The following is a 26,855-nucleotide window of genomic DNA, read 5'->3' as shown; positions in this document are numbered from 1 at the left end:
AAAAATAAAATAAAATGATGGTTAACTCTCTTTCATGTATATATATCCCAAAATGGCTAACTGACTGGTTCGAAAGATGAATTGTGGTTAAAAAATGCAACATGACCATGACGCAGAGTCATGAAATCTTCTTATTTACTCTAGTCTGAGGGTTTTCCAAGGTCCAAGGTAAAGAGTTCTTATATTAGGCTAATATAATTAGCTACATGATCAGGCAATGTTGGTGCGTAGAGAATGAACCATTGGAGTGGAACTGATGAACTAATGAATTCTCGGCCGAGCGCATGTCAAGCGAAGTTTCCTTTCGAAGATTTGGATGAGCTAATGAACTAATGGGCTTAATAAAATCAAAAGGGAGCAATTGATGAGTTAAATGACAGAGGGTATGTGTTATTCACTTTAGTTTATATGTTCACATGTCTAAAATCTCAAAAGAATGAACAAATTAGTGTAGTCCTTCCTTCCCCTTTGCATCATGACACAGGAGATCATGAATATGAAATTGCAACAAAACTTAATTTCTCACCAAGACTTGAGCAGTTTCCCTCACAAGTGCTCGTTGAACTTGAAACTCTTGGCCACAGGGCATAAATGATGGCTGGAGGAAAGGTCTTTTCACTTGAAAGTAAGTGTCATGGGAACTGAAATGAGCCTCCAATTTGAGCATTACTTGAAGGGGGGTCAATAGCCACCCAAAGTAGAGATATGGTGATTGCAAGAAGACCTGACCATATAAATACAACAACAGGTGTCTTCCCCCGTCTTCCTGAAAATCCTTTTGCAAAGGGGTAGAGATGTGCCAAGACCCAAAAGCTAAAGAACACACCTCCAAGTAAACTGCTCCACTCAGGAATAACACTGTATATCGTTCGACAAACTGCAACAGCTATTCCAATCAAGTTAGTAAGCATGATGGTAATTGGTGGTACCATTAGAGATGTCCATTTAAAGATATATAGATCAGCAAACTCATCATCTGCATCATCACCGACAGATTTTGATGTCAAAGTGAATGAAATCTCAATCCCTGCCAACACTTTTAAAAGCCCTTGAAGCACAGCAGCAAGATGGGCACTTGTTCCTCCAATTAACCAGAACTGCTCATTCCTCCACCACTCTTCCAAATGGATCCCAGACCACTTTATCTCAAGCACAGCAAGAATAACAAGAGTCAAGGTGATGCCCAAGAGGTATACAAGAAAGGTCACGTTGAGGGTCTCAACAATGAACTGACCAGAAAAGAGAGAGAGTGCAGGAAGGAAGCAGTAGACAATGAGAAAAATGGAAGTAAATGGGTAGATTCCAACATTGAGGTAAGCAATCCTCTGCAAAAACTTCATTCTATAGCCGGCCAGAAGAGCATTATTTCGGGAGAAGAATATCTCAACAGAGCCAGTGGCCCACCGGAGAACTTGATGAAGCCGATCAGTGAGATTGATTGGGGCAGTCCCACGGAATGCATCCCTCTTGGTGACACAATAAATAGATCTCCATCCCCGATTGTGCATCCTATACCCCGTGACTACATCCTCTGTCACAGACCCATAAATCCACCCTACCTGCTGGCCCCATTCAGTCTTATCTTCATACCAGCATGAAATGACACTGATTGCCTCTGCAACCATGGGTGTATCAAGAAGTGCCCGAGGGAGAGTCAGAGCACCACGTGGTCGTCCATTGTTCATAGTAGCATATTCAGGAATGAGCCGGCCTTGGAATTCTGCCATTTTAATAGACTCAACAAATAAAGTTGAGTTCCCAAACCTCTTAGGTATAAGGGCAACACTCATTTCTTCATAATCAGAGTCTATTTGAATTGACTGGCTCTCACTAGGTTCAGGGATAGAAGCAACAGTTGCATCTTTCTTGCGACGTGCAAAGAAAGCACCATAACAACCAGTCTTTTCTTTTAACAGAGGTGGGTCAAAAGCATAAAGGGCAATTCTTCGGAAGAGACATCCTGTTCCAACATACACTGGACCCTGAATCCCATCAAGGGCTCGCATGTTGACATCAAAGAAAACAGTGTTGTTATTGGCGTAACGATCAGAAGGGTCAATTCCCTCAAACCTTTGAGGGAATTGGACATAACAAATGCGCTCCCCACCATGGTCCATCATGAAGCATATGCCTTCCCTCAGTGCCTGGGAGTTGTAAATATAGTGATCACAGTCAAGGTTAAGAATGAAAGGGCCATTTGACATTATGGCTGATGCCCGAACAAGGGCATTCATAGCCCCAGCCTTCTTGTTGTGATCATAGCCAGGTCGCTTTTCACGAGAAAGGTAAACCAGCATAGGAAGACGAATGTCAACTTCACCTAGACTAATGCAATTTGAATCTACTTCAGCACCTTGAAGTGGTTCATCGCTTGGAGGTTTCAACATAACCTGCATATGATAGATATCAATCCAGTTGGTACATTCAAGAACACTGACAGTCTCACAATACCAAAAATTGTTCCAAAGAAAAAAAAAACATGTAGAAACTAAAAAATCTAAACTGGTGCAATATAACAAGGCATCAATAACTTCATCAAATATGTTAAACTCGTTATTAGATGAGTGAACAAAAAAAAAAAAAAAAGTGTTGAAGGCAAGGAGTGGAAAGGGATTCTTCTTGCAGTGCAATAAGAGTATATGTTAAAGATATAACGGACTAGACCAATGCATCTCTATTAGCTTTCAGAAAAGCTCATGCATCACCTATATAACCAAACAGATTGATCAATATTGATCTGATTTAGTGACTCCCTAACAGATGAGAAGATGTTCATCAAATCCTTACCTGTATGATACTGGCATGATCACCCCTTGAATGCTCAGGTGCAGGAGTTATCCAAGTGCCAGGCCAGTGAGTTCCATCAGCCATCCAAGTGGCTTTTGGAATCTTTGGGATCTCGAATAGTTCATCAATACCCTTCTCTCTCTCAACCTTCAAAGCCCTCATCTCTTCATAACTATTGTAAGCCTCAGAACGACGCCGGATTGAATTAGGAAGGCCATTGACTCGAACTTTAAACTCATCATACTCACGCTTTACCCGTCTTCGATCTCTGACAAAATCTGGGCGGACCTTGTTCTTGTAAGGATCACTCTTCTGATTGAAATAAGATTCTGGATTCCTTGGCTCAATATTATGCTTCCGGCAAAAAGGCACCCACAAGTTGGCAAAAGTAGACGCTTCTGCCATGGCCTCAAAGGTTAGAAGGGCCCCTCCGTCATCAGAAACATAACATGAAAGCTTCTCGACTGGGTAGTCAGCTGCCAAAATAGATAGAATGGTGTTTGCAGTGACAAGCGGTGGTTCCTTCTCTGGGTCGGCAGTCGAGACAAAAATATCTATGCCTGGAAGATCAGACTTTCCGGTAGGGTTGTGTGGATTAGGTGTTTCAAACTTTTCTTTCAAAACATCAAGGTCAGTGGTGCGATTGATAGGGTGGAGCTTAGGAAGCTGGTCGAGTAGCCAAGAGAAGGCAAACCAGATTTCACAAATCACTGACATACCCCACAACCACATTGCATTCTCATTAGGGTGTATGACTCTCCATTGAAGAAATAATCCAAGAACCACCATTCGAACAAGGATTAGGAGCCTGAAAGAGCGTCCAACAAGGTAAAATATAAGCATTTACTATAGTCAATAAACTGTTCTTAAAAGTTCTCTTAAACATTTAAATGAACGTTATATGAAGAGAGAGCGCTACTGCTCGAGCATGACTTATCACAATGAATACACGAATTTAAAAAACCATCAAATTCCAGATATGCATTCCAAGGTCTAAGGTACCAAATGCAATATGGATTGCCAACGGTGAAAAAAGAGCCAATGCCATCACATACAAGGTAGTTGATTATTAAGAACATAGGTTCAGAGGTATATAAATAATTACCTCCTCTTAAACGCTGCATAATCCACATCGTACACAAAAAACATAAGGTAGAAAGTCCCCGATGAAGAGGAATGAAAACCAAGCATATAAGGAAGTAAGGAACCTTATGTTCAATGGTAGTTCAACTAGAAAGTTTAGCCATATTCAAATTGTTATTTTCACTTTTTTATCATTTAGCCATATTCAAATTGTTATTTTCACTTTTTTATCAACTCCCCTTAGATAAACTGTTGTGGGCATCCCTGTGATTAAAAAAAAATAGATCCAGAAAAAAGATATGTCATGTTGGAATTTACGAAGCATGAATATAATGATCCTAAAAAATTTTGAAAATCGTATTTAGAAAAGCTATTTCCACATTCACCATAAGAAACAAGTGACAAAAGATGGAAAGAAATCAACTTAGCAGAATAGCAAAAGGTGGACATAATAAGCAAATTACAGGGGAAAGAAGCCGTACCTATATGGAGCGAGAATGGCAGTAGATATGTTCTTCTCTCGAGTAAGTTTGCCCCGAGGCTTGTCTTTAAAATCAGTCGGACCTGGACCCTCATTCTTAGCATCCTTCGGTCCCATAGCATTTCCAAACCCATAATCCCTTTCTGTTTCAAACAGCCAATTTCCAAAATTGGCATCATTAGTCTGGCTCATAAGGGAGGGCCCTGAATTTTGAGACTTCATCAGTGACAACCTCCTCTCCATCTTTGACGACCCATCCGACACAAATGGAAGGACAGACCCATCTTGTGCATTATAAGACTTCTCACATCCAGGGCATATCCCATCTCCAGTTGTTAGAGTATCCCTTAAACAATCCCTACAGATCTTGTATTCACACGGACAATGGAGTATATCCAAACCCCGCTCATCAGTCATCACCCTGCCATTACATCCAGGCACCTCACAGGCTGATCCTCTAGCACCCGTCATCTGGGGGTGGCTCGAATCAGTCTCGATCACTTTTTCCTTCAACTGGGCACGCGTGAGGCAATTGTAGCCTCCTGTAAACATAGAACTCGAAGCAAACTGGTCTTCAAGTCTCAGAGAAGCAGAGCGTTCCATTGAAACATGCCGGTCTTTGAAACTACGAGAAGTGGATGGTTCCACGGAGATAGACCCCGGCTGGTTGTCTGGTGTGAGAGGGATGTGGACCGTGTAGGTAGCAAACTCTACGCTGCCACCAGCCTCGCCGTCCAAATCATAGCCGGGATCACTCATATGGTGAATTGTGGGTGCTCTTGAGAAATGTGATTTAGAGGCCATGGTTTTTGAAATTTAGCAACAAAATCCTGCAAGTACACAGAGGAAAATTAGCATTACTTTCCTGTCTACTCCATGGAGCCAAGTCCAAGATTTATTTTATAGAAGCCTTGGGAAAGGTTAAAAAATTTCAAATTATTAACCCAATCTCCCTCTCTGTCTCTAGAACTTACATTTGCTCAAAAGACAATGATGGATTATTTAAATTTAGGATGTGAGAAAAAAAAATGAATAAACAATTCCGATAATCCTGAGGAATCAAATCATTTTCCAAGAGTAAAAGAAAAAAACAAGAGTTTTCTATTGATCAAAATAAATCAAATATTGGCAACCACTATAGAAAAAACTCTGTTTGTCTCTGAAAGCCAACCTCAAGTCTCTCTATCTCTGTAAAAGCCACACACTCTTCCTCTGAAACCAAGGCAATATCTCTCTGCCTCTGTTTCTATCTCGGAAAATCGCACTCCCTCTGAGTTCCTCAATGAAAAAAAAAAAGTAAAACAAACAAGTAAATGATACAGAGAAAGAGATTATTTAAAAAAGCGTAAAGCGTACCTATTTGGACGAAATCCCCATATCAATGTTGCTCTGAAACCTTCAAAGCCGCACCCACTCCATAAATATAACAATATTTACTAAGTCCAACCTCAATGCTTCACTCCACCACTTTCAAAACCTTCCCTTCCCCAAGTACATATACACAAATACAAAGATATACTCATTGAAATCCAGTTTGCTAATTGACTATTCCAACAGAGGACCCAGTTCGGACAAGAAAGAACGCACCAACGCCGGCGCTCCAAAGATTACTTCCTCTATTATTTTTTTTCTTTTCCTATATATATACGAAAGGAAAAATAGTAGGGAATTTTTTTTTCTTTGTTTTTTTAAAAAAGAGCTTGACTGAGTAATGGCAAAATTGCCAGATTTGTCAAGTCGTATACGGTCTCGTGGAGAATAAGGTTACCAAAGGAAACTGGATGCTCACAGCAGTGAATTTGAGACGACAACGGGAACACTGAAAAACCACGCACGCGCATATTGGGGTACGAGTTTCGTTTTTCGAAATAATACCGTTAACGTAATATACGTAATACGTATGAAAAACTTATCTGTCACGAATAACATATTTTTTTAATAAATATATATATACATTAAAAAAGTATTATTTTTTGACTTATTTCCTAATTATAATTAAGAAAATTCTATGTATAAGTTGGTGTAGATATGACGGGAAGTAAAATATTTATATGATATAATTTAATTTAAAAGATAAATTTAAAATTAAAATTTAATAAATTAAATTTTATTATTTAAATAACGTGAATGATGTATTCTATCTCTAAAGAATAGAATATAATAATTGATTTAATTAACTCTACAATAAATAATGTGTTCATCTATCAACTTGAATGTTATCCAAGATCGGCTGTATACGCGGTTAGGACATTGTCGTTTGGCTGCTGCTATTGGCCTATTGAGTTTTTTGTTGTCAGTTGCAACTTGTCACCAATATGTATCACACGCAAATTAGTCATCCCTCCAAAACAAATACGACAACTTTGCATTCACTGTCTTGTAAATCACTGCTTTCACAACGTTCCATCTATAGCCCACATAACACCTTTTTATTTATATGGGCTTTTGTGAATATTATAATTCTTTTTTTTTTTTTGGCATTACAGCGTCTCATCAACCCTTTCTAAACATAGAACGATATGAGATATCCCCAGCCGTCCAATCCTCTTTTATAAATCTAATTGTTTGAATGATAAAAAAGAAAAAAATAGTAAGGTTTGATGTAGTTATTCACGTGCAAGTCTCGTGCATTTTATTTGAGAAAAAAATAAGATTTATTATTAAAAATAAAATTTCTCATGTAGGTTATAGATTTTATCTATTTGAATATGTGAGATTTGCACTTTTAAAACTGTACAAATCATTTTTTTTAAAAAAAAAATCGTATTTGATAATGGTTAGACATTATTTATGATTGGTGAAAAAAAAAAAAAAAAAAAAGGAACACTCTTGACTTGAGATTTGAAGTGGTGATTATCACCAATATTAGATTATAGTGATGATTTTGATCATGTGAGTGGTGAAAGATTAGTTAGTTCATTGGCTAGCCAAACGTGCAATATGGAAAAAAGTTGTGAAGTCCGGCCATAGTGATAAGTTGAAATGACGTGAAGTGTGTTTGCTTTATTTTGAAATTTTGGCTTGCAATCATTGTAGCATTGAATTTTACGTTGATTTTAAATTTTAAATTTAATAATTATTAAAATACAAAAATAAATAAATTTTTACAAAATAAAAATTATATTAAAAAATTATATTAAAATAACTTTTAAATTTTTATCTATTCACTTTTACAAATTCCAATACAATATTTATTTTTAAAAATATTTTTATTCAATTTTTTCTCTCATTTCTTAAAATTCAATAAAATATTTCATTCAAATTGCATCTAAACATATCTCCTAAGCGTTTGGTTGAAAATTGAAATATTCAACGAACGTCCTAATGCACAGATGAATTGTGTCGCATTATAAATGATCTCGTGATAGAGATCCGGGACTTTTATATGGATTTGAGCATATGGATAATGAAGTATTTTTTTTGCCTTGTGTGTTTCAAAGTCCGTACAAACACGTCCGAACACTTATGTTTAAACAAGATGAGTTTGATATTCAAATCATGATCATGATACGTGATGCAAGGCAACCAGGCTGCCGAATGCCCACCAAAAACTCCAACCCACAAAAAGTATTTGGAAGTTTGTAATTGCAATTCATGTCTGTCGCTCCATGTTTAAAGCGATATGTGATGGACCAAAATCAGCCGTTTTTCCATCATTTTTCTGGGGATGTCAACCTTAATGTAATGTGCAAAGCACTGTGTGGTGTGGTGCTTGGACGGTCGGGCCATGTGCTAGCTAGCAGCTTTTAGCCGAATCAATTGCCGCCATAAAACATACTCTTCTTAAAAAATTAATAGAAATTATTATTAAAAGATTAATTTTTTCATATAAATTTTATATTAACTCATTTTTTTCAAAAGTAGTTCATGACTCTTACACATTCTATAATTATAAATATAATTTATATAATTTTTTTTTTCACATGTTGCAAATTTACCTTATTTTTTTTAAAAAAAAATAAGCGTATACAAATCGTTTCACTTTATTAAATGGGGTTGGGGTTTCAAGTTATTTTTCTGATATCGTAAATATTATTGCCAAAAAAGAGAGAATATTTATCTCTTGCAATTGAGATCCACACGGAACGTAAATATGGAAAAATATCATAAAATTGACACCATGTTAATTGAGATCTTATTCCTTGTTATTAAATAAATAATTAAATTAAATATTAAAAAAAAAAACAACAACAACAACAACGAATACTCGGTAGAGAAGACCCATTGGATTCGCCCAGGAAAAAAAAAATAAGAAAAGGGGAGCCATTGGATTATTAAATATTAATAAAAGAAGTAGAGAATTGAAGAGGCAAAAACAGCGGAGGGATGTCGCGAAGGGAATATCTGCTCTCTCAAAAGTTGCCGAGGTTGGACAGTGTGAATCCGAGGGAATACACGCGTGGGTCCCAGCAGACCGCGTGGGTCCCATCATGCTTCTTTTCACATTTGTTTCTCTCTTCTTCTCACGATGATGACTGCGTTCGTTGTTTGTGAAGAAACCACCCCACACAAAAAAAGATGCTTTTGTTGGTTGGCGTGGAGGAATTCATCCGGCGTGAATGAAGGAAAATGAGACGTTGCGTAATTCTCCAATCAAACTTTAAATACCAATACAAAAGGATATTTATTTATTTATTTTTTGATGGAAACAAATTTTATTTCATTCAATAAACTGAAGTTGTAATTTTAACTTATCAATACAAAAAAATTCAGATTATAAGTCAAGCAAAGTATCTGCTCTAGGGCATCCCCGCTAATAACAGACATTGTCTTAACTTCTCAATAACTCTCTCTTAAAAGAGAAAGTACTCTATAATAACAAACCTAAAAAGTCCCCTCCATCCTCCTAAAGAGGAGAAGTATGGGACACTGCTACTACGGACACTAAGTCCAATAGCCTATTTCATCTTTATTAATAACTAAACAACAAAAAAATTACAAGACAAAACACAACTAAATCAACAGAACCACAAGCACCGACATGAACCCAGACGGCACGCCCACCGCAAGCATCGGCTTCACGAGCCCAGACAGCACGAGCACCCAGCTCTCACACGTACCACACAGTCTGGCCGTACGACTTCCGGCCATGACATCGCCCGCCATTCTCAATCAACTCTTGTCCCAGATTACGTCCAATCTAGCAGCTCAAACACCACACTCGGGTCAAAATGAACAAAAATCAAAAACACTAAAAATAACCCGGATTGACAGTGCTCTAAACACATGGGCCGAAGAAAATGCAAGGCTCATCCCAAACAAAAAAACACAACCTGTTTGCAAATAGTGGGATGACAGCTAGGGTTTCATCTCTTTGCTTTCAACCACCGCCCACCACGAGCAGCAGAACCCACCATCGCTCACAGCTTCTCCCTCCATCTACCACTACCATCCCTCTCGCATGAGCTTTGCCCAGAGGAGCATCGCCCAGCTTCCCTCTCGCCTAGCTTCCCATCGCCGTCTCTCTCGCTTGTTCCCCACCATTGGCCGCCTTTGGGTTTCAAAATTCCTCTCCTCACACAAGCATTGGCCACCTATAGCTTTCTCCACCAACCCGTGGCTCAGCGCGATCTTTACCTGTACACCTCTCGTGGCTCGTCATCGGTTCGAGTCTCCACAACCACGAGGGAGAAGCTGGAGACCAGAGATTAGAAGGAGAAAAGAGAGGAAAATTTGTTTACAAAATGATATTTATGATAACTATTGCAAAGTTATATAGTATATTTCCTTATTTACTAATTATATCATGTAAATAATATAATATTGGTTAAAAAGATAATAAAAAGAAATGCTAAATATAGTTTTAAGATGTGCAAACCTCGTTTACTCATTTTGAAAAAAAAAACAGAGTATCATTAAAAAAATAATTTTTTCATGTGTATATAAAATTTACCCACTTTTTTTAAAGGAGTAATACTACATATAATTATGGAGTGCGCAAGCGCCATACAGTCGCTTTGAAAAAAAGTAAGATCTATTATTAAAAAATTAATTTTTTTATGTAGGTCCCGTATTTATTCATTTTTTAAAGTGACTGCACGACACTTGCATACTCACGACTGCAACTATCATTTTAAATTGCATCCTATGACTGCAAATGAATGATAAATTGCATTACTCTTTGATATTAAGGTGATTTAACAAATTGAGGAATTATATACATCAGTTACTATTCACTTTCATATCCCATACCTATAATTTTTTTTTCATAGAGTGTGAGTGTTTTTCATAATGTGTTGAGTGTAGAGTAATGAATAATGATTGATAAGAAGAATTTTTCTAACAAATTACATGGTGTTTGATCATTCTGGATTGTGTTTACATTACACGCTGATTTGGGAAGCAGAAGAATTCTTTGAGTTTATCCTCTCTTGATTTGATATTGTGATCTAACAAATTAAATGGACTCCTACGTGTAAATAGGACTCGTAGATGGTAACAAAGAACTATAAAAGGTTTAAATTTTAAATTTAATATTTCCTAATCTAAGATGGAGTTGTAGTTGTACTGAGAGAGTAGCTAATTGAAAAAGAGCAATGCTACACTTCATTGTAAGTCTATTAATTTTGTCTTTAAATTTTTTTAAAATTATAATAATATCCTTATCAAAAGGTACTTTTTTTTTTTCTATTTAATGAAAGATTTGTACATACAATCTCTAAATGAGGACTGTAAATAAAATTTCTTATTGAAAAATGAAATCTTGATTATTAAGATGGGTTGATATTATTTATTAATATTTAGGGATTCAAATCATGAACATGGAAATTAGAAGTAGTGATAGATGCAAATCTTGAGCATGCAAACTTGGACAAAGTAATTTAAATGTTAATAATCGATTGTAATGCTAGAACCTGTCTTGTGATATATATTGAGAGAAATTTTATATGAAAGTCTTACACCGAACACAGCTTCCACTTAATCAACATGTGATTTTTCATTTTTACTCTTCTATCTTAGTATTTAAATATGTACGTGTGTGTTTAAATGGAATGACAAAAATAATAAATCATATATTGATTAGGTGAAGTTATGTGCTGTAAAACTTTCTTATAGTATTTCTCTTATGTTAATAAGACAGAATAATATTAGTTTATAGTGTTTTTGAAATAAAACATATAAAATCTCACGAAAATAAAAGAAAAACAGCATTAATTAAACGAGCCTTAAATATCTTTTTTAATGCAAGTAATATCTTTACTTCCTGACATTTAATTATATTTATGTTGTTAGTTGTACTTTATGGAAATTATCTGCATTTTCTCATTTTGCATTTTTTTTTTTTTTTTACTCATTCTCATTTAATTAATACGATGGAGGACATAGCAAACATCAATTGATTCAATTCTTTGGTTCCCACATCCATGAAATCAATTATATTGCATGCAGCCCTCCTGGTCCAGATTTCCCACACCACCAAACCATGCATGCACGAGTCAATGTGAGCAAATAAGAAGACAAGACATCGCTACATTTATAGCTAAATAGAAATAAGAAATTATAAAGATAATCTATACCAACTATGGTGCTTGAATGCATAGCTTGATCTAACTTCCAAAATCTTTAGAAAATTTAGTAGTAATTAGTACCTAACTACAACCATGAATCATGCCATGTAACATCGTGATAGAAAAATTATATTTTATTATAAAAATATTACGAAGCGAGTTATTAAATCCATGTGAATAGTGTCACATCCCTGCTTTTTTATTCATTTTTTTTTTAATTTGTGATATATTAGTTTGTAAAGTTTATGTCACACAATTTGTATGTAGTATCTCTAGGATTACTCGTATTAAAATAAGCTTAAAGCAAGGTTAGCTAGTGTAAAATATTATAGGAGAATATTGACTGTGGTAATGAATTCTTTAAAGAGAAACACTACTTTGTCCATCCATTTATACCGCTCTATTTGACCGCTTGGCAAAATTTTTTTTTTTTTTTACTTAATGATTAAGGAAGTTATTTTAAATATATTGGTATTTTTTTATTTTTTTAAAATATTTAACTATATTAAAAAAATATGAAAAGGAAAAAAAATAATAAATAAAAAATTTACACTGAACGATACGCCCAGCGGTCAACATGGGGCGGCATAGTAGCCGCACCCTTCTTTAAAATCACTGAAGTCATTAACTAGCATTTAGACTCTGATGAAGATGATGGTTAGTTGAGCTAGCTGTCCCTATGTTGAATATTATGTATTTTAAGACCAAGTAAATTGCTTGAATCGTATATATTTTTTCCTAGGCAATTTGCCTTAATTTATGTAAAAGTTTTGCCTTGGAAAATGTCAAAGAAAGACTTCTCTCTATCTGTAAATTAGGTATAGATATTGTCAATGCATATTTCATTATTTTTACATCTTCTTCAGACATTAAATGACTTCAATTGTCAAAGTTCCAAGTATATATGAAGTATATTACAAAGAGAATCAAATCATAGTTTTCCCGTATAGAAAACTCGCCTTCTTGTTTGACATGGGCTTAAGACAGCCGAACCTCAGCCCTATGGAAAAAAAGGGCCAGACTCAAATGGACCATGTTCAGCCCAAACTACGGAAAGTTTATGCCGCTAATCAAAACGCACAAGTAATAACAATGTTTATAATATTTAGAGTAATATTAAATACAAATTTCAAATAGACAAGTTCAGCGCAAACCTTTTGTAAAAATGTAGGTCTTACTGAAAAAAAAAAAAAAAATTTCTACACATTTTTAATGTAGGACCGATTTTTTTACAAAAGAATTGTGCGGGTCTTGTTGGGCTTATATAAATCATTTCTCTAATATTTAATCAAAGTGATACTACTTATCATCCTTGGTTTTATAAGTCAACAACTTAAATGTAAATTTACCTCAAATATGATAAGTTGGTTGGTAAGACTAAGAATGAGAAAATTCAAGATGAAGAAACAACATTTCTCTTTTCTAAATGTGTCACTCTACCGTTGTTTATATTATGCTACAAAGTCATCAAAATAAATTCGAGCAGATAGCTGCGCAACAGGTTCAATATAGACCACATATCGCATTAAATCATATCATTTTATAAATTTAGTTTTGTAAGATTTCTATATATACCAAAAAATTCTTTCCAATATAATGGATTCCAAGGGTAAGGACATGGCCGTGACCTTCATAGATATCAATGATTCAACCTTCCGATAATATTATTGGTTGAAGTAATCGTTGACATAGAAAATTATTTGTGCCCTTCAGTTGCTAGATATGTGAGGCTAGTCCCTTGGCTATTGGGTGGACGATTGAGTTGTAAAAGAAAATGAGAAATCTTGGATGGTGATATTACATGTTAACGCCTAAAAAGGGCACAACGAGATGAAAGGAGAGAATGAGTTATTCTTGGCCCGATATGACGATTTCTTATGGTGATATTACATTTTTTTTTTTATTTAGTGATTAAGGAATTATTTTTTTAATAATATTGTGATTTTTTTTAAAATGTTTAAGATCATTTAAAAAAAATGAAGGAAAAAAATGCATAAAAAAAAAAAGATAAATTACACTAATCAAGACCCAAAATCAGTGGCTGTAGTGCCACCCTTATAATTTATCTAAACACATTAAAAGTTGCGATGAGCAGTTAAATCAGGTTGTAAATACTTAACTTGAAAGATCAAAGTTTCGGAATTATTTATTAAGATGTGTTTGGCAAGTGAGAGTATTTCAAGTACTCTCACTACTATTCTTTACTTTATTATTATTTTTTCACCTACTTTTCTACTATTCATTACTTTTCACCTATTTTTTATTACTATTCAATATTTTATTATTATTTTTTCATTACTTTTTCACTCCTATTCACAAACATTCTCAACTTCTCAAGTATTCTCACTACCCAAACCAATCACATTCAAAAATTAATGTCAAAAAAGTTTATGAACAGAAATATATAATGAGAAAAACTTCTTGCAGGTGTCTCCTACAACCCTCATATATCAGAGACCAATGGCAACTGGCCACGTGTGCGGTACATGAAGGAAAACTAGAGGCGCACAAACAGGGAATCGGACCTTAAACAAAAACCCTCCCTCCCTCTCGTGAAAACCCCTCTCTCTCTCTCTCTCTCACTCTCTCTCTCTCTCCCGTAAGGCAAAAAGAAAGTTGACTCTCACTCTCTGATGTTGATTTTTACTCTCTGCTCTCTCACTCTTTCTCTTCTCTCTGCTCTCGAACCGAAGGGCGAATACCCTCCCTCACGCTACCTGTCGAGATCCTTCACTCCATCTCTTATTCCTTCCCTCTCGTGACTCGGGAGTGACCTCCGAGACTTGCAAGTGTCACGAAACCTGCAAGAAACAACTCTCTTTTAGGCCATCCCACCCTCCACGAGAACTGCACTACTCTGGATCACGGTCATTCAAGATATGAATAAATACACTTCTGCATAATTATGTCATCATGCAATCTTGAGCAAATACTCTTCTAATATAATAGACAAATATCAATCTTCTCTCTCTCTCTCTCTCTCTCACGCAAACAGAAAGATCACACCTAAAAAAATGGAAATCACATGTATAGGCAATAAAAACTACAAAGCTTTCAAGGGTTTTGTCTTTAATTTTATCATAGATATTACCAATAGTTCCTTTGCTATAGTCCTTAATATGACAAAATGGGGTTATTAGAAATCCTGAGTTTCCCAGGATGACTTTATATACAATTCCTACCGATGGAATTGTGTATCTCGAATTTTTCTCTCTAAAAGTGGGTCCAAAGGGCCCTGCTGAGGTTTCGTATCATTGAAAGAAAGAGGTTGTAGGCCATGTTGGAGGAGATATGAAAATGCATTTACTAACTTTTTAAAAAGAAAGAACAACTTTTATGTATATTTTAATATCACACATCCTTTTGCTTTCAAGCTATAGAGAAAGTACCAATGGTAAAGTAGCTAAACATCTTCTCCAGAGCCGATGACAATTTTGCCTTCAGCCCCATTGGCAGTTTTCATCATATAGATTGGCATTTAATACAATAAACGAACAAAAAAAGTGAAAAACGTAATATAAGTGAAAAAATAGCACACAAGAAGTCTATCATTCTGATAAAACCTTAGTATTTGTTTTGAGAGACTCTGAAGATCAGGTTAGGGAGAGGGAATGAGAGAGAGAGAGACTCAGGACGAAGAAGGAGACGTATGGAATTCGAGCAGGAAGGGGTGAGAGAAAGTGATCCCCTGCTTTGCGTGTTTCATGTTTTCCTAAGGAACCCTTATGTGGCAGCTCCCTTTTCATCTCCGATAACAGCTGCTTATAGGTGTCACTGGCCCAAAAAGGAACTAATATATAATATACACAAGTAAAAGCAAAGTTTAAGCATAAACCAGTATCAAGAAAAATATACACTTATACTAAATTTCGTTCAGTATCCAACTAATTCCTCCTTTAATTCCGTAGGCTACTGCACAAGATTATGGGAATGTTAGAAAGTTACAGCAATCTATACAAGCACATAATCACCATTAGCCATCCTCCTCGTTCAGTCTTAGCCCACTGTGTGTTCCCACACAACATAGCCACCGAAAACGTTTCATGCAGCAGCCTAGTCTCAAACATTTTGGCCATTTTGGTCTCCAACAACATCTATTGCACCTGAGTCTCCAACATTCAGGACAGCTAGGACATTCTCCACACCTAGGTCTCCAACATTCTCTCCTGCAGCTAGGCTTCCAACATTCTAGGCATCTGGGCCGCCATGAACACTTTATGCAGCTTGGTCTTGAACCATTAGGCCATTTTGGTTGCCGGATTTTGATTCTACAGCACCTGTTAGCAGTAACTGTGGACCTTGTTTCTAGAAACTGACTCTGCCGAATATTTTTGAGGCGGATTTCTGTGGTTATATTCTCCATCTCTTGGATAAATCTGCGAAGATGGCGGATGTAATCTGGGTAAAGCTCCAAGTTGCAGTGCCCACCTCCTTTAATCCACAGAGGCTCGTATGATTCCCTTGCCATTTTCCAGAGTCCATTGCCATGCAACACGTTGACAATATCATCTTCTGTCCCCTGTAAATTTATCCAATCCCATCTCAGCACATGTAATGCATAGAAATTTAACAAAGATGGTTTCCTATAGGAGAATTATTAGTTAATTTTGGCATGGCACATGCATCACATAGCAGCACTTAAAACCCTAGAGGTTCTTCAAAGGAATCTTCAACAGCAAAACTATAGAGTACTGCTCCTCTTCCATATTTGGTGATTGGAGAATGATACCAACAATTCATTTGGTTGAGCCACTAAGGAAATCAAGTTTTATTTTATTTTTTTTCCTTTTTCAGTCCGTAGAGAAAGCAAAGAAGAAGAGGGAAAATTAAAGGGTTTATTACTTGGTGAGAACACAGTAGTTGATACAAAACCAAGACAGCAACATACGATCTTTTTTTGACGTGAGAAAAAGGACAATGGGGGATGGCTAGTTTGAAGTTTTTTTCCTGGAAAGGATTTAGAGTGCACAAATCACGAAGAACTTGTGACGCTTGGTTTGTCGAGACACGAAATCAAGATGTGGGCATAATCAAGATGAGTCCCTATGGTGCGATACCCAGGGAAACAGTTCCCATGTTGTCCACACTTGAGGCATGGGCATAAGTTTTAGATGATGCTGAACCCATTGTCTTATAACATATTTGTTTGGATTATCTTGGGGTTTTTCCCTTTGCATTGGGTCTCTAGGGCATACATATGGTTGTCTTCTTGAGTCACTAATGACAAACAATCATGAGAAGGGAGAAGAAACTATTGGGAAATGAAAGCTCTATACTTGTTAAAGTTGTCAAGAAACACTTACATGTATCACAAGCACAGGACACTTCACCTTCTTAATTTTGTTGATGTTCTGTGTAAAATAGGACGGTTACTATCTTGAAATGCAGCAGAAATAGCAATAAGCCAGTGCACAATACTCAATCTAGCATACTGGTCCTTATAACACTCTAAGTCGACCAATGGAATGGATTGGAAGCACACTGTTATACTGACATTCCATAGGCTTATATTGATCATCTAATTCACATCTCTGTAATAAGAAACAAGAGACTTCCTTACCTTATAAATGTCAAAACAAAATGTGAACTTGACATGACAGAGCACACGAAGACCTGAAAGAATCGCACTGTGTAGAACTATGCCTCTGAGCCTTGGCAGTTTAGCTGCCAAGTGCAATGTTGGCCCACTTCCAACTGACTGCCCATACAAGATCAAGTCTTCCTGGCTAACTCCATACTCAGTCTCAAGGCACTCATAGACTGCTTCAATATCAGCATACGTATTGGATTCACTAGGCTGCATTTCATATCAACAACACAATTGAGTACTTCAACATAGATCCACAAGGCTCACAGATTTTCTACAGTATCAAATCTGACAAGCAAAACCAAATAAAAAATAGTATGCATACAAGTAAGCATGTTTAGAGTGACGATATTGAAGGAAGATATGATCTCTAATGTCCATATCTACCAACTAAAAGTTAAAATGCCAACCTGATTAGATGATTCAACATTGTGTACAATGGTACACGTATTTGGTCTAGATGATACCAGTATTGACTAACCAAATCAAGATCAGAATAATCCTAATCTATCCACATTGTTGTTTAATGTTCTGAAGTATACATACACAAAAAGAAAATCTAGATGCTCCAGAACTTTTAATCACATGACTCATTAGCTTACAAAGTGTTTTCAGACATCATCAATTCCAAACTTTTCATAAACCAGCTCCATATATGATATATGTTGATTGAGAATGTATGCCTCCTTCCACTTATGCATGTTCTTTTCTTGGTGAATTATACAAGACAAATTTCAACATTCCAATGTATTGCCCATTCCTCTCAAGCTACTCGCATAACTATTTGTATACTGTACTAATTGTTCCAAAACCCAAAATTGCTTCTATAATGTGAATCAGGTCTCCTTATCTGAAGAGATATCTATTCCTGTGGTAAATCCCAAGTTTAAGTCCCTCTAGTGCACCTCATAAATCAGCAAACCATTACCAAATGAAGTCAATGCCAACACGTAACAGAGTACGAATGAGGAGTATATGCAGTATAGTACAACTCAGGACCAAATCATAGCCTACCTTACCAGCAGAGGCTCCATAGCCAGAATAGTCATATCTGCATCACAAAATCCAGATGGGATATCTTAAAATAAAGCCAATTGGCAGTTTAATTAATCACATTGTGCCGAAGATCATTCCCACAAGCAAAGCAAATCAGTCGAAAACAAGATCATCAATTGATTCTTTTTGAAAAACCAAAAGGCCCTTCCAAACAGAAATCAAAGTATCAATTCATACTAGAAAAAAATAGAAAGAAAAGAAATTTATGAACTTCTAATATTTTCGTAAGTCACAGATTCACAAGAAAGTTATAAAGATAAGATGACAAGAATTTTTAAAGATCTTAATTACGGTAAGATCATTCATCATCTCTGTAGAGAAAAAGTAGACCTTGGAAAGTTCTACGCCATTCGAGCTGGCCATTCACGCCACAAAACCTCAGAGACCCGGAAGCACAGAACTCCCCAAAAGAGTGGTATAAAGTCAGGTCTCCATAGACGTAGAATAATTCAAATTAATTACTTTGTACTTGATGGGAAAGTTGAAACCAAAAAGAGTCGAAGGAGAAAAAAGACATAGGACTAAGTACTAGTGATTATAACAAAAATTCTATTCATCATTCTTATCTCATACACTATATATAATTTTTAAATTTTTTTTTATTTTTTTCTCTTACTAAATGTGTGTTATATGAATAATGAGTAGAATAAATTAATTAATTTAGGAAGAATAAAACCAAAAGAAATTTTAAAAAAATTAAAAAAATAAAGATAAGTATGATGCGTGAGGTGTGCTGTGTGGCTACGATGAGTGGCAAACTCATAAAACCAACCTTTTTTGCTTTTTACCTTTTCATTCTAAAATACATTACCCACCAATACCTTAAGAAAAAAAAATCATATTAGACAGTAGAATATAGAACAAACTACTATCTTTACTAATGGATTTAACCCCAATGCACAAAAAAAAAAAAAATCTAAGCCCAAGAAAACCGGCTAGCTCCAGAATACGTATCTTGAGGAGAGAAATATATGAAAAATCAACGTCAATCACACAAACCATCACATTTAAATAACTAACAATACAAGGGTAGAGAGGTGCAAAGCTCTTATACAGATTTTTCCTTATCAGAGCAGAGGTACAAAAATGTGAGATTTGTTAAGTGTAAACCATGAGATTAGATAGACAGCCATCCAACACAGAGAAAACCTAATCTAAAATCTACCACATGAATAAGATAAACCATCATTATTACAAAAGAAATGAATATATTAAAAAAGAAAAACACTTACCCCACGAGATTAACTCTGAGATTGACTTTGAGCTGCACAAAGAGGTCATAGAGCTGGCCAAGGTCGGCAGCATTGCCATGAGAGTAAAGCAAAGTGAGGCGAGCCAATGGGTTCCTTAGATAAAAAGCAACGATCTTATAGCCACGCTTAGTGTCAATCAGCAAGACGTCCAAGGAATTGTCATCAGACTGAATAATCGGCATCGACGGTGAAGACGATGACACCACGGTGAATTTGCCATCGTCGCGCTCCTTGATTTGGTACGTGGGTGGCGATGGCGGAAAGAACGCAAACTTGGCCGCCAGTTGAGAGACCATGCAACCCATTCACCCCCCGCCAAGATGGTGAACAAGCCAAACTCATTAAAGGAGGAGCAATCTTGAGTGCATGCGTACACACACACACACACAGAGTGCGTGGGGTTTCTGGGCTTTGGTATGGAAGTGAGAATGCGTGACCGAATGACCTTTCGGCCTTTTGATTAAGGGGTTTCGGGAATGAGTTGGAATGGAGAGTGAGTTGGGCTTTGTTGGGAGGGTTTAAAGGGAAGACTGGAGAGGGTCGAGTGATTTTTAGAGTTGGTGGTGGAATAATAGGGAAGTGAACTAGTTTTGGTGGATTGTTTGGATGTGTGTGGGACGGGAGAGAGAAGAAAGAAAAGCAGAGAGTCGAAGGGTGGTAATGGTGGGAAGCGTAATCGCAACTAGTTTCTAGCTAGCTAGGGAACTGCTATGTGTTCGTGTCGCCGGATTTCTGTAAGATCAGCTTGGTTTGAGGCTTGCTGTACATAGCTTACCTACCGCAGCACACCTCACATTAATTATTATTATTATTATTATTATTTTTTATCGCAGCAAAATGTGCTGTAACTGTAAGCCGATGCATATATTTTTTTTTTTGATTAATTCTTTTTCAAATCATATCACAATTTTTTTAAAATTTTAATAATAAATAATTTAATTTTTTTAAATTTTAAAATAATAATAATATTAAAAAATAATATTCTAACAATATTTTATCACCTCAATTCAATTAAACTTAATTCAATTCAATATCTAAACACAATAATAACAGTCTTTCATCTTCCAAGGATAAAAAAGTTTTTATTTTTAATTTTTTATTCTTTTAAATATTAAAAAAATAAAATTCATAATCACTAAATTTAAAAAAATAAATATTTATCGAGACTCAATCCAATCAAATGTCGGTAAGAGTAGATTTTTCTTGGTTTAGTGTGGACCGTAGAGTGACTGTAAACTGTAGAGTGAGGTGTTGGCACGAGACAACCTTTCTTGATTTTTCTTGCTTGCTGACACGCCTATTTTTCTTTTTGTTTCAATTTTTTGGATTTTTTTTTTTTTTGGTTTTAAAAAAAATGAGGAACGTGTTTTTTAAAATCTGGACCCTTGAGTAGATAGATATAAGAGAAATTATAATCGTGAATGTAAAAATGTTATATAATTATTTTTTTAAAAAAAGTAAATATAATATGTATATAAAAAAAATTAATTTTTTAATAATAAATTATTATTTTTTTTTTAAATGACTGCCTAATATTTATATATTTTATAACTGAGTATAGCATTATTTTAGATATAAAAAAAAATATGAGAATGTTTTTTTTTAATGAAAGTAATTGATTTCTGCCTTGATTTCTAAGAAGTCATCAATTCCATGGTTGATTGTCGAAGATGTCGGTCAGACATAATCATGCTTATGAGCTATTATTGATCCCAAAAAAGGCAAAAGAAAAAAGATAAGAAAAATAGTGATGCAGATAGATATTAACAGATGGTACGTACTTGCAATTGCATGCCTTCACAACACAGCAGCTGGCTTTGGTTTTTGCTGTAACTGTCCTCTACATATTTAACTATTTAAGACTGACTACATCCTCACCACGTGCCCTTCTTTTTTGTATCCACCTTATTCATATCAATCCTGTTCCTTTTTACTCTCAATTTCCAAAATACTCCTGTGCCTTTATTTTCCTTTTATTTTCTTACCATAATATATACACATATGCATATATATACATATGCATATACCGATATACGTGTGATGTTTCGAATTTAATACAAAGCAATTTCGTGAATGAGATTTCATATTATTTGAGAGAAAGTTTTTTGTAATTTATGATTTTAAAAAAAAATAAAAATTCTTTTAGACTGTAAACTTATGATATTTTGTATTGAAAAAAAGAGATAAATATGAGACACACATGATAAATTTATTTTTTTAATAATGATCCTATTTTTTTCAAAAGGAGTGCACGAAAATTATATATTTCATTACTGTAAATGTCATTTCTCCATATTAAGTGCCAACAGATAAGTAAATAGGTGAATGTTATTAACTTATCACTATAGATGATATAGAGCCTTTTTTAATTAGGGGGTTTGAGTTTATGTTTTATTCTTAATACCTCCATCAAGTATAGGCTAGACTCTCCCTCAATGAGTAATCTAACACGTAGAATATTTAATTAAATAAGATAGAATATAGAGTCAAATTTTGAACTCAATACCTCTAATCTGATACTATATAAAATTATTATTTATCTAAAAGTTTAAATTGATGAAAAGAAATAAATTTAATTATTTATATTAAATCATTAACACAATATTAATTAAAACTGATTCTGTGGACTTTTATTTGCACCGCCAATCTCCAATAAATTATTTCCACTCGTAAAATGGTCCCGGCTGGAAAAAGTTGCACACACACAGGTTAATGATAATAGTGACGATTTAATGGTAATTTCCTATTAATTTCTCAACCCGTAAAATGCAATAATAATTCCTTTTTTCTTGGAATAAGATATGTGTATATATATAATTTCATATATTTGGATGAATACGATTATATGAGAGAAAATTAATACAATTTATTTATTTTGGGACGATGGTACAATGCCCGAGGATTTGTACCAATAGTTGTGACAGATTATGGCTTTTTGTGTGTTTTGTTTTTCTTCCGATATTTAAAAAAAAAAAAATGATAACCATACATCCTTCTTTATAATACATTACACAATTATATTTTAAAATGAATGGTAATTTAATAAAATAATTTATAAAATAACACCACTTTACAAAATTACTCTCACTTTAAAATATGTATTATGAAATATATTACGTGGATATCATTACTCTTTAAAAATACCCAAACCACAATAAAAAGTCACAATCAATCATAATTGTCGTCACAAAATTTCAGACAAAATAGCATTATTCTTTATTTTGTTAGCACACAAGTTGTAAGTTTTCGAGTTAAAATTTAAAGAAGTGTAGCTATTTTTATGTGAAGATTCACCATTCGTCCAACGGTGAAAGCATGCAATATTTTACTTTTTATCTGATGGTTAGGGGTGCTACTCACACCCCCAAGGCAGAATTGCCCCCTTCCCTCACCCCATCCCCCGCATGGGCAAGGGTTTGTCTCCCAAAATCTACCAGTGCATCCTGGGGTTGGGATACATGGTCCGTCCATCCCCCAAGATGCCAAGAATGTTAGGTTTAACTTAACCCCCCTAAAACAATGGGCATGGGCCCAAATCGCCCCCCGCCCTTACTGGGTGTTTTGCCTGCAGGCTGCATGAAGAGAGCGAGGTGCCCATGGGTGGCAAGGGGTAGTGCCCTACCACCCATCCCTATGAACGATAAGGGTGAAATTTTTTTGACATGATTTTTAGATTTATATAAACTTAATTCAAAATTAACATGTTTAAGTTAAGAGATCTAATATACTTAAATTAAATTAATCAGATTAAGGTTTACCCATATCTAACTAATTTTTTTCCCCTAAGCAAGCACATTATAAATCTATAAAATAGTTATAGGATATAAGAGACAATAAGGTGAGAGGCTCCAACATTCATTCTAAACTAGCTAGTACGACACAAGAAGAAGAAGAAGAAGCAAAAAAAAAAAAAAAAAAAAAAAAAAAGGGGAGAGATATAGAGCTAATGACTTGATCATCACCCATTTCCTACAAGGAAAAGCCGCCCTAAAGTGGTTTTGATACAGTATGATAAACGAACCATAATACTATGATTGGAAGCCCAATGAATTGGTTTGTGTTACATGTCGTTGTTCTAGACTGCCTGAAGGACACTTTCACTACCTCTTTCCCATGATCTTTGGTTAGGAGAATTGATAACATAGGAAGATGGCAAGCAGAAGAAGCGTTGAGTCGCTGACGGACGGGCTGTATGGAATTGTGGAGGTGCATGAAGACCATGCGCCACGCTAGGAGAGTAGAGGTTGGTCGGATCTAAGAAATCCGAAACCGCTAAACCCAAAATGCTGAGCATGGCAGCGGCGTGCTCTTCCTGGTGAGGTGGCATGTGGATCTCACCCTCAATTTGGACCGCGCGTGAGATGCATACGTCACTCTTATTGACAATCTGCTTCTATCATGTAAATGATCGACAGCTGGGGAGTCTTGCAGTGCAGCGCATGATGGTCATGGGTAGCATGAAAGCATTAGATCAGCGCTTCTTCATGCTATGGTTGGAAAATGAAGAAAACATTGGGACATTGTCGAGACTATACAAACGGAGGAGGATGGGTGGATGGAGAAGATGAGATTTTTGGATCCTAAGCAGAGAGCGTATTCGCTGGAGAGAGAAAAGAAAAAAAGCCTATTTTCTTTTTTTATCTACATATATAAAGAAAATTTGAGTTAACTTAACTCGAACTCAATAAAATTAATAAATTGGTGTTGAGGGACTAATCCATTAACTACGACTCAAATTGGAGCCGATTCAGTTATATTTAAATCTAACTTAATACGACGCGAACTTAAGATGACTACCTAAATTTTCAATCTTAATAGACAATAAATTAATAGTATAAATATAAATATATTAATAGGTTATGTTGTATATCAATATATTAAGTTTCATATATTCATTATGATATGAACCATTGTTTATTTAAGAAGGTTTGCAATGAATTCAGGAATTCTTACCTCACTTTGTACAAGATAAAGAAAAGTTTTAACTCTTCAAAAAATCAATCAAGCAATCCTATTATTATAAAATATTTTTTTCAGCATTGAAAATGATTTATAGATAATATTTTTTTCAACACATTTTATAATAATATATTAAATGAGCGATAATTTAGTAAAATATTTTATAAAAATAATATTATTTTATAAAAATATTTTTATCTTATAATATTATTATAAAATATGTTGTAGTGTATCAATACTCTTTAAGATTTATAACAAACATTAATCTTCGGTCAATATCCTCATGAACGTTCATTCTAACATCGAATGGGACTAATGCATTGATGAAGTAATATTTATCGAATTGGAGTAGGACCCACGCGCTGAATTGATGGGATGCTTCCAAAGACTCGGAATCAATCTAACATGGGGCCCAGATTTCGCAACAAGTCTACCTGATATCGCATTATGCCTCTTGGTGGTGGCGCGTGGAACACAATTCCCAATGTCTGCCACTGAGTCAGTAGTTTCTGAATACTGATGATGATAGATGATGGTTGGTGTTTGATGGGGTCATGCTTATACAAATTTGGAAACCCCATCATGTATCGGATGCCGATGCCTCACCGAACTGAAATTCCATATATCTGACGGCTGTGGGGTCCCTACTTTTCTTACGCCCCTCTGGGTGCCACGTGTGGTCACGGGATACTTGGCAGAAGAAAAAAAAGGCTTGTCGCAGGGCCTCGATGAACATTGAATTCCAATTATCTTATCATTTTTACAAAATTTTATAGAGTATTTTTTATGAGATAATGGTAAATAAATTATAGGTATAAATGACATATATATATTTTTTTAAAGAATGACGTCTATTATTAAATAATTATTTTTTTATATAAACATTATATTCACTTATTTTTTTGAGTGCACGAGACTTATATATTATATAATTATAAATATAATTTATCTTTTCTCTTTTTTTTCAAAAAAAAAAAGTTTCTAGAGTTTTCTAAAAGAGTTTTAAACATAGAGCCTATCATATCAATTACTGAACCATACATTTTGCAATCTAAATAAAATAAAATTATAAAGATAAAGATAAAGAGAGAGGCAAGCATGCATTAGGAATTGCTGGAAAAATTGTTTAAGGGGTATTTCTAAAGCAGAGCCGCTGCTAAGCGGTCGCGGTCCATCTGCTTTTCAAAGAATAACAACCCTCCAATAGGAGGGTGCTACATAAGAAATTATACCATAATACAACTAAACTTGTGCACACGGGATTAAATCGTAAAATATTGCAGAATCAACAACTCCATCTACGCACGACTTGAAGCAGCTCATCTTAACCCCGCGTGCATCGCCAACCAAAGCACCACCACCAGCATCCATAGCCAGCATCCACCACCAGCATCCGCCGCCACCAGTTCACCACCTTAAGGCCATTGTTTTCCTCCTTGGCCGATTTCTCAAACACCGATTTCGCCCACTACACCGCCATTGGTCCATCCATCCCCCACCATAGTTCGTCGCCGACTAACAGTTATTCATGGCTGACTCTAGTGACCTTGGTATTGCTTAGGTATTTCCTCTTTTACATTATAATGTACGGTAAGGTTGGTTTGAAAAAACAAAATAAATGAGTATTTCCTTTTCCACAGACAATTCTCGATTCTCCAATGAGCTCTAAAGTTGAATTTTATCTTCCTAATTGGCTTTTGCTCAGCTTTGTTGCAACGTCGTACTGGAGAGTAATTTCCTAATTGAATTTTATCTTCCTAGTTGAATTTTATTTATCTATTTATTGTAAAAAAAGTGCAGTTATTAGGTATTAGAAGTGTGTAATTTGCTTCAAATCCCTTTATCCATGAACAAGTAGCATCAACAATATTAAACTCTGCATTTATAATTGAGAAGCGATCTTTGATTGTGATGCTACAGTTTGTTGAGTCTACTCTTCTTTATTAAACTCTGCTCTTCTTTAAACTCGCCCACTACGCCGAGTAGCATCACCATTTTTTTTTTTTTTGTTTAAAAAGAAACCACCTTGACGATGGCATGCACTCCAGACATGCTCTTCTTTATTTGGGTTGAATTTGTTGCACAAAGTTTGAGACATAAGATAATCTAGTTCTAGTCATAGTTTTAGTCTTATTTTTATT

At 35.2% G+C, this 26,855-nt stretch overlaps 2 protein-coding genes across 4 annotated transcripts; both read right to left on the bottom strand.

The window, feature by feature from the left end:
- Window positions 1–365: 365 nt before the first annotated feature.
- LOC121235231 (cellulose synthase-like protein D3) lies at window positions 366–6,049 on the bottom strand. Of its 3 annotated transcripts, XM_041131543.1 has the most exons (5): window positions 5,708–6,049; window positions 5,523–5,629; window positions 4,353–5,181; window positions 2,788–3,595; window positions 366–2,390 (listed from the first exon to the last, which is right to left on the bottom strand). In XM_041131543.1, exons 3-5 carry the CDS (start codon window positions 5,153–5,155, stop codon window positions 633–635), a joined length of 3,369 nt encoding a protein of 1,122 aa, XP_040987477.1. In that variant the 5' UTR covers window positions 5,156–5,181; window positions 5,523–5,629; window positions 5,708–6,049; the 3' UTR covers window positions 366–632. The 3 variants fall into 3 exon arrangements, with proteins under 3 accessions (XP_040987477.1, XP_040987478.1, XP_040987480.1); XM_041131544.1 differs by lacking the exon at window positions 5,523–5,629; XM_041131546.1 differs by lacking the exons at window positions 5,523–5,629; window positions 5,708–6,049 and having other exon boundaries at window positions 4,353–5,516.
- A 9,729-nt stretch (window positions 6,050–15,778) lies between these two features.
- On the bottom strand, window positions 15,779–20,259 carry LOC121235809 (alpha/beta hydrolase domain-containing protein 17B-like). The gene is made up of 5 exons (XM_041132233.1): window positions 19,735–20,259; window positions 18,461–18,497; window positions 17,420–17,656; window positions 17,163–17,210; window positions 15,779–16,378 (listed from the first exon to the last, which is right to left on the bottom strand). The coding sequence occupies exons 1-5, from the start codon at window positions 20,058–20,060 to the stop codon at window positions 15,833–15,835; spliced, it is 1,194 nt and encodes a 397-aa protein (XP_040988167.1). The 5' UTR covers window positions 20,061–20,259; the 3' UTR covers window positions 15,779–15,832.
- Window positions 20,260–26,855: the final 6,596 nt, after the last annotated feature.

This window comes from Juglans microcarpa x Juglans regia, chromosome 6D (assembly GCF_004785595.1).
Source record: "Juglans microcarpa x Juglans regia isolate MS1-56 chromosome 6D, Jm3101_v1.0, whole genome shotgun sequence".
NCBI classification, from domain to species: Eukaryota; Viridiplantae; Streptophyta; class Magnoliopsida; order Fagales; family Juglandaceae; genus Juglans; species Juglans microcarpa x Juglans regia.
Note: the sequence above shows the minus strand (reverse complement) of the source record. Positions and strands in the feature narration are given on the sequence as shown.

Bases quoted from the DNA above. Each gene is read 5' to 3' on its own strand.
- LOC121235809 (XM_041132233.1), bottom strand. From the start codon at position 20,060: ATGGGTTGCATGGTCTCTCAACTGGCGGCCAAGTTTGCGTTCTTTCCG. The intron at 18,498-19,734 runs GTAAGTGTTTTT...TTTGTGATGCAG, and splicing joins CTCAGAGTTAATCTCGTGGG to ATATGACTATTCTGGCTATG. The intron at 17,211-17,419 runs GTAAGGAAGTCT...TATTTTACACAG, and splicing joins TTTGTTTTGACATTTATAAG to AACATCAACAAAATTAAGAA.
- LOC121235231 (XM_041131543.1), bottom strand. From the start codon at position 5,155: ATGGCCTCTAAATCACATTTCTCAAGAGCACCCACAATTCACCATATG. The intron at 3,596-4,352 runs GTACGGCTTCTT...ACGCTCTTTCAG, and splicing joins GCCATTCTCGCTCCATATAG to GCTCCTAATCCTTGTTCGAA. The intron at 2,391-2,787 runs GTAAGGATTTGA...TATCATATGCAG, and splicing joins ATCATGCCAGTATCATACAG to GTTATGTTGAAACCTCCAAG.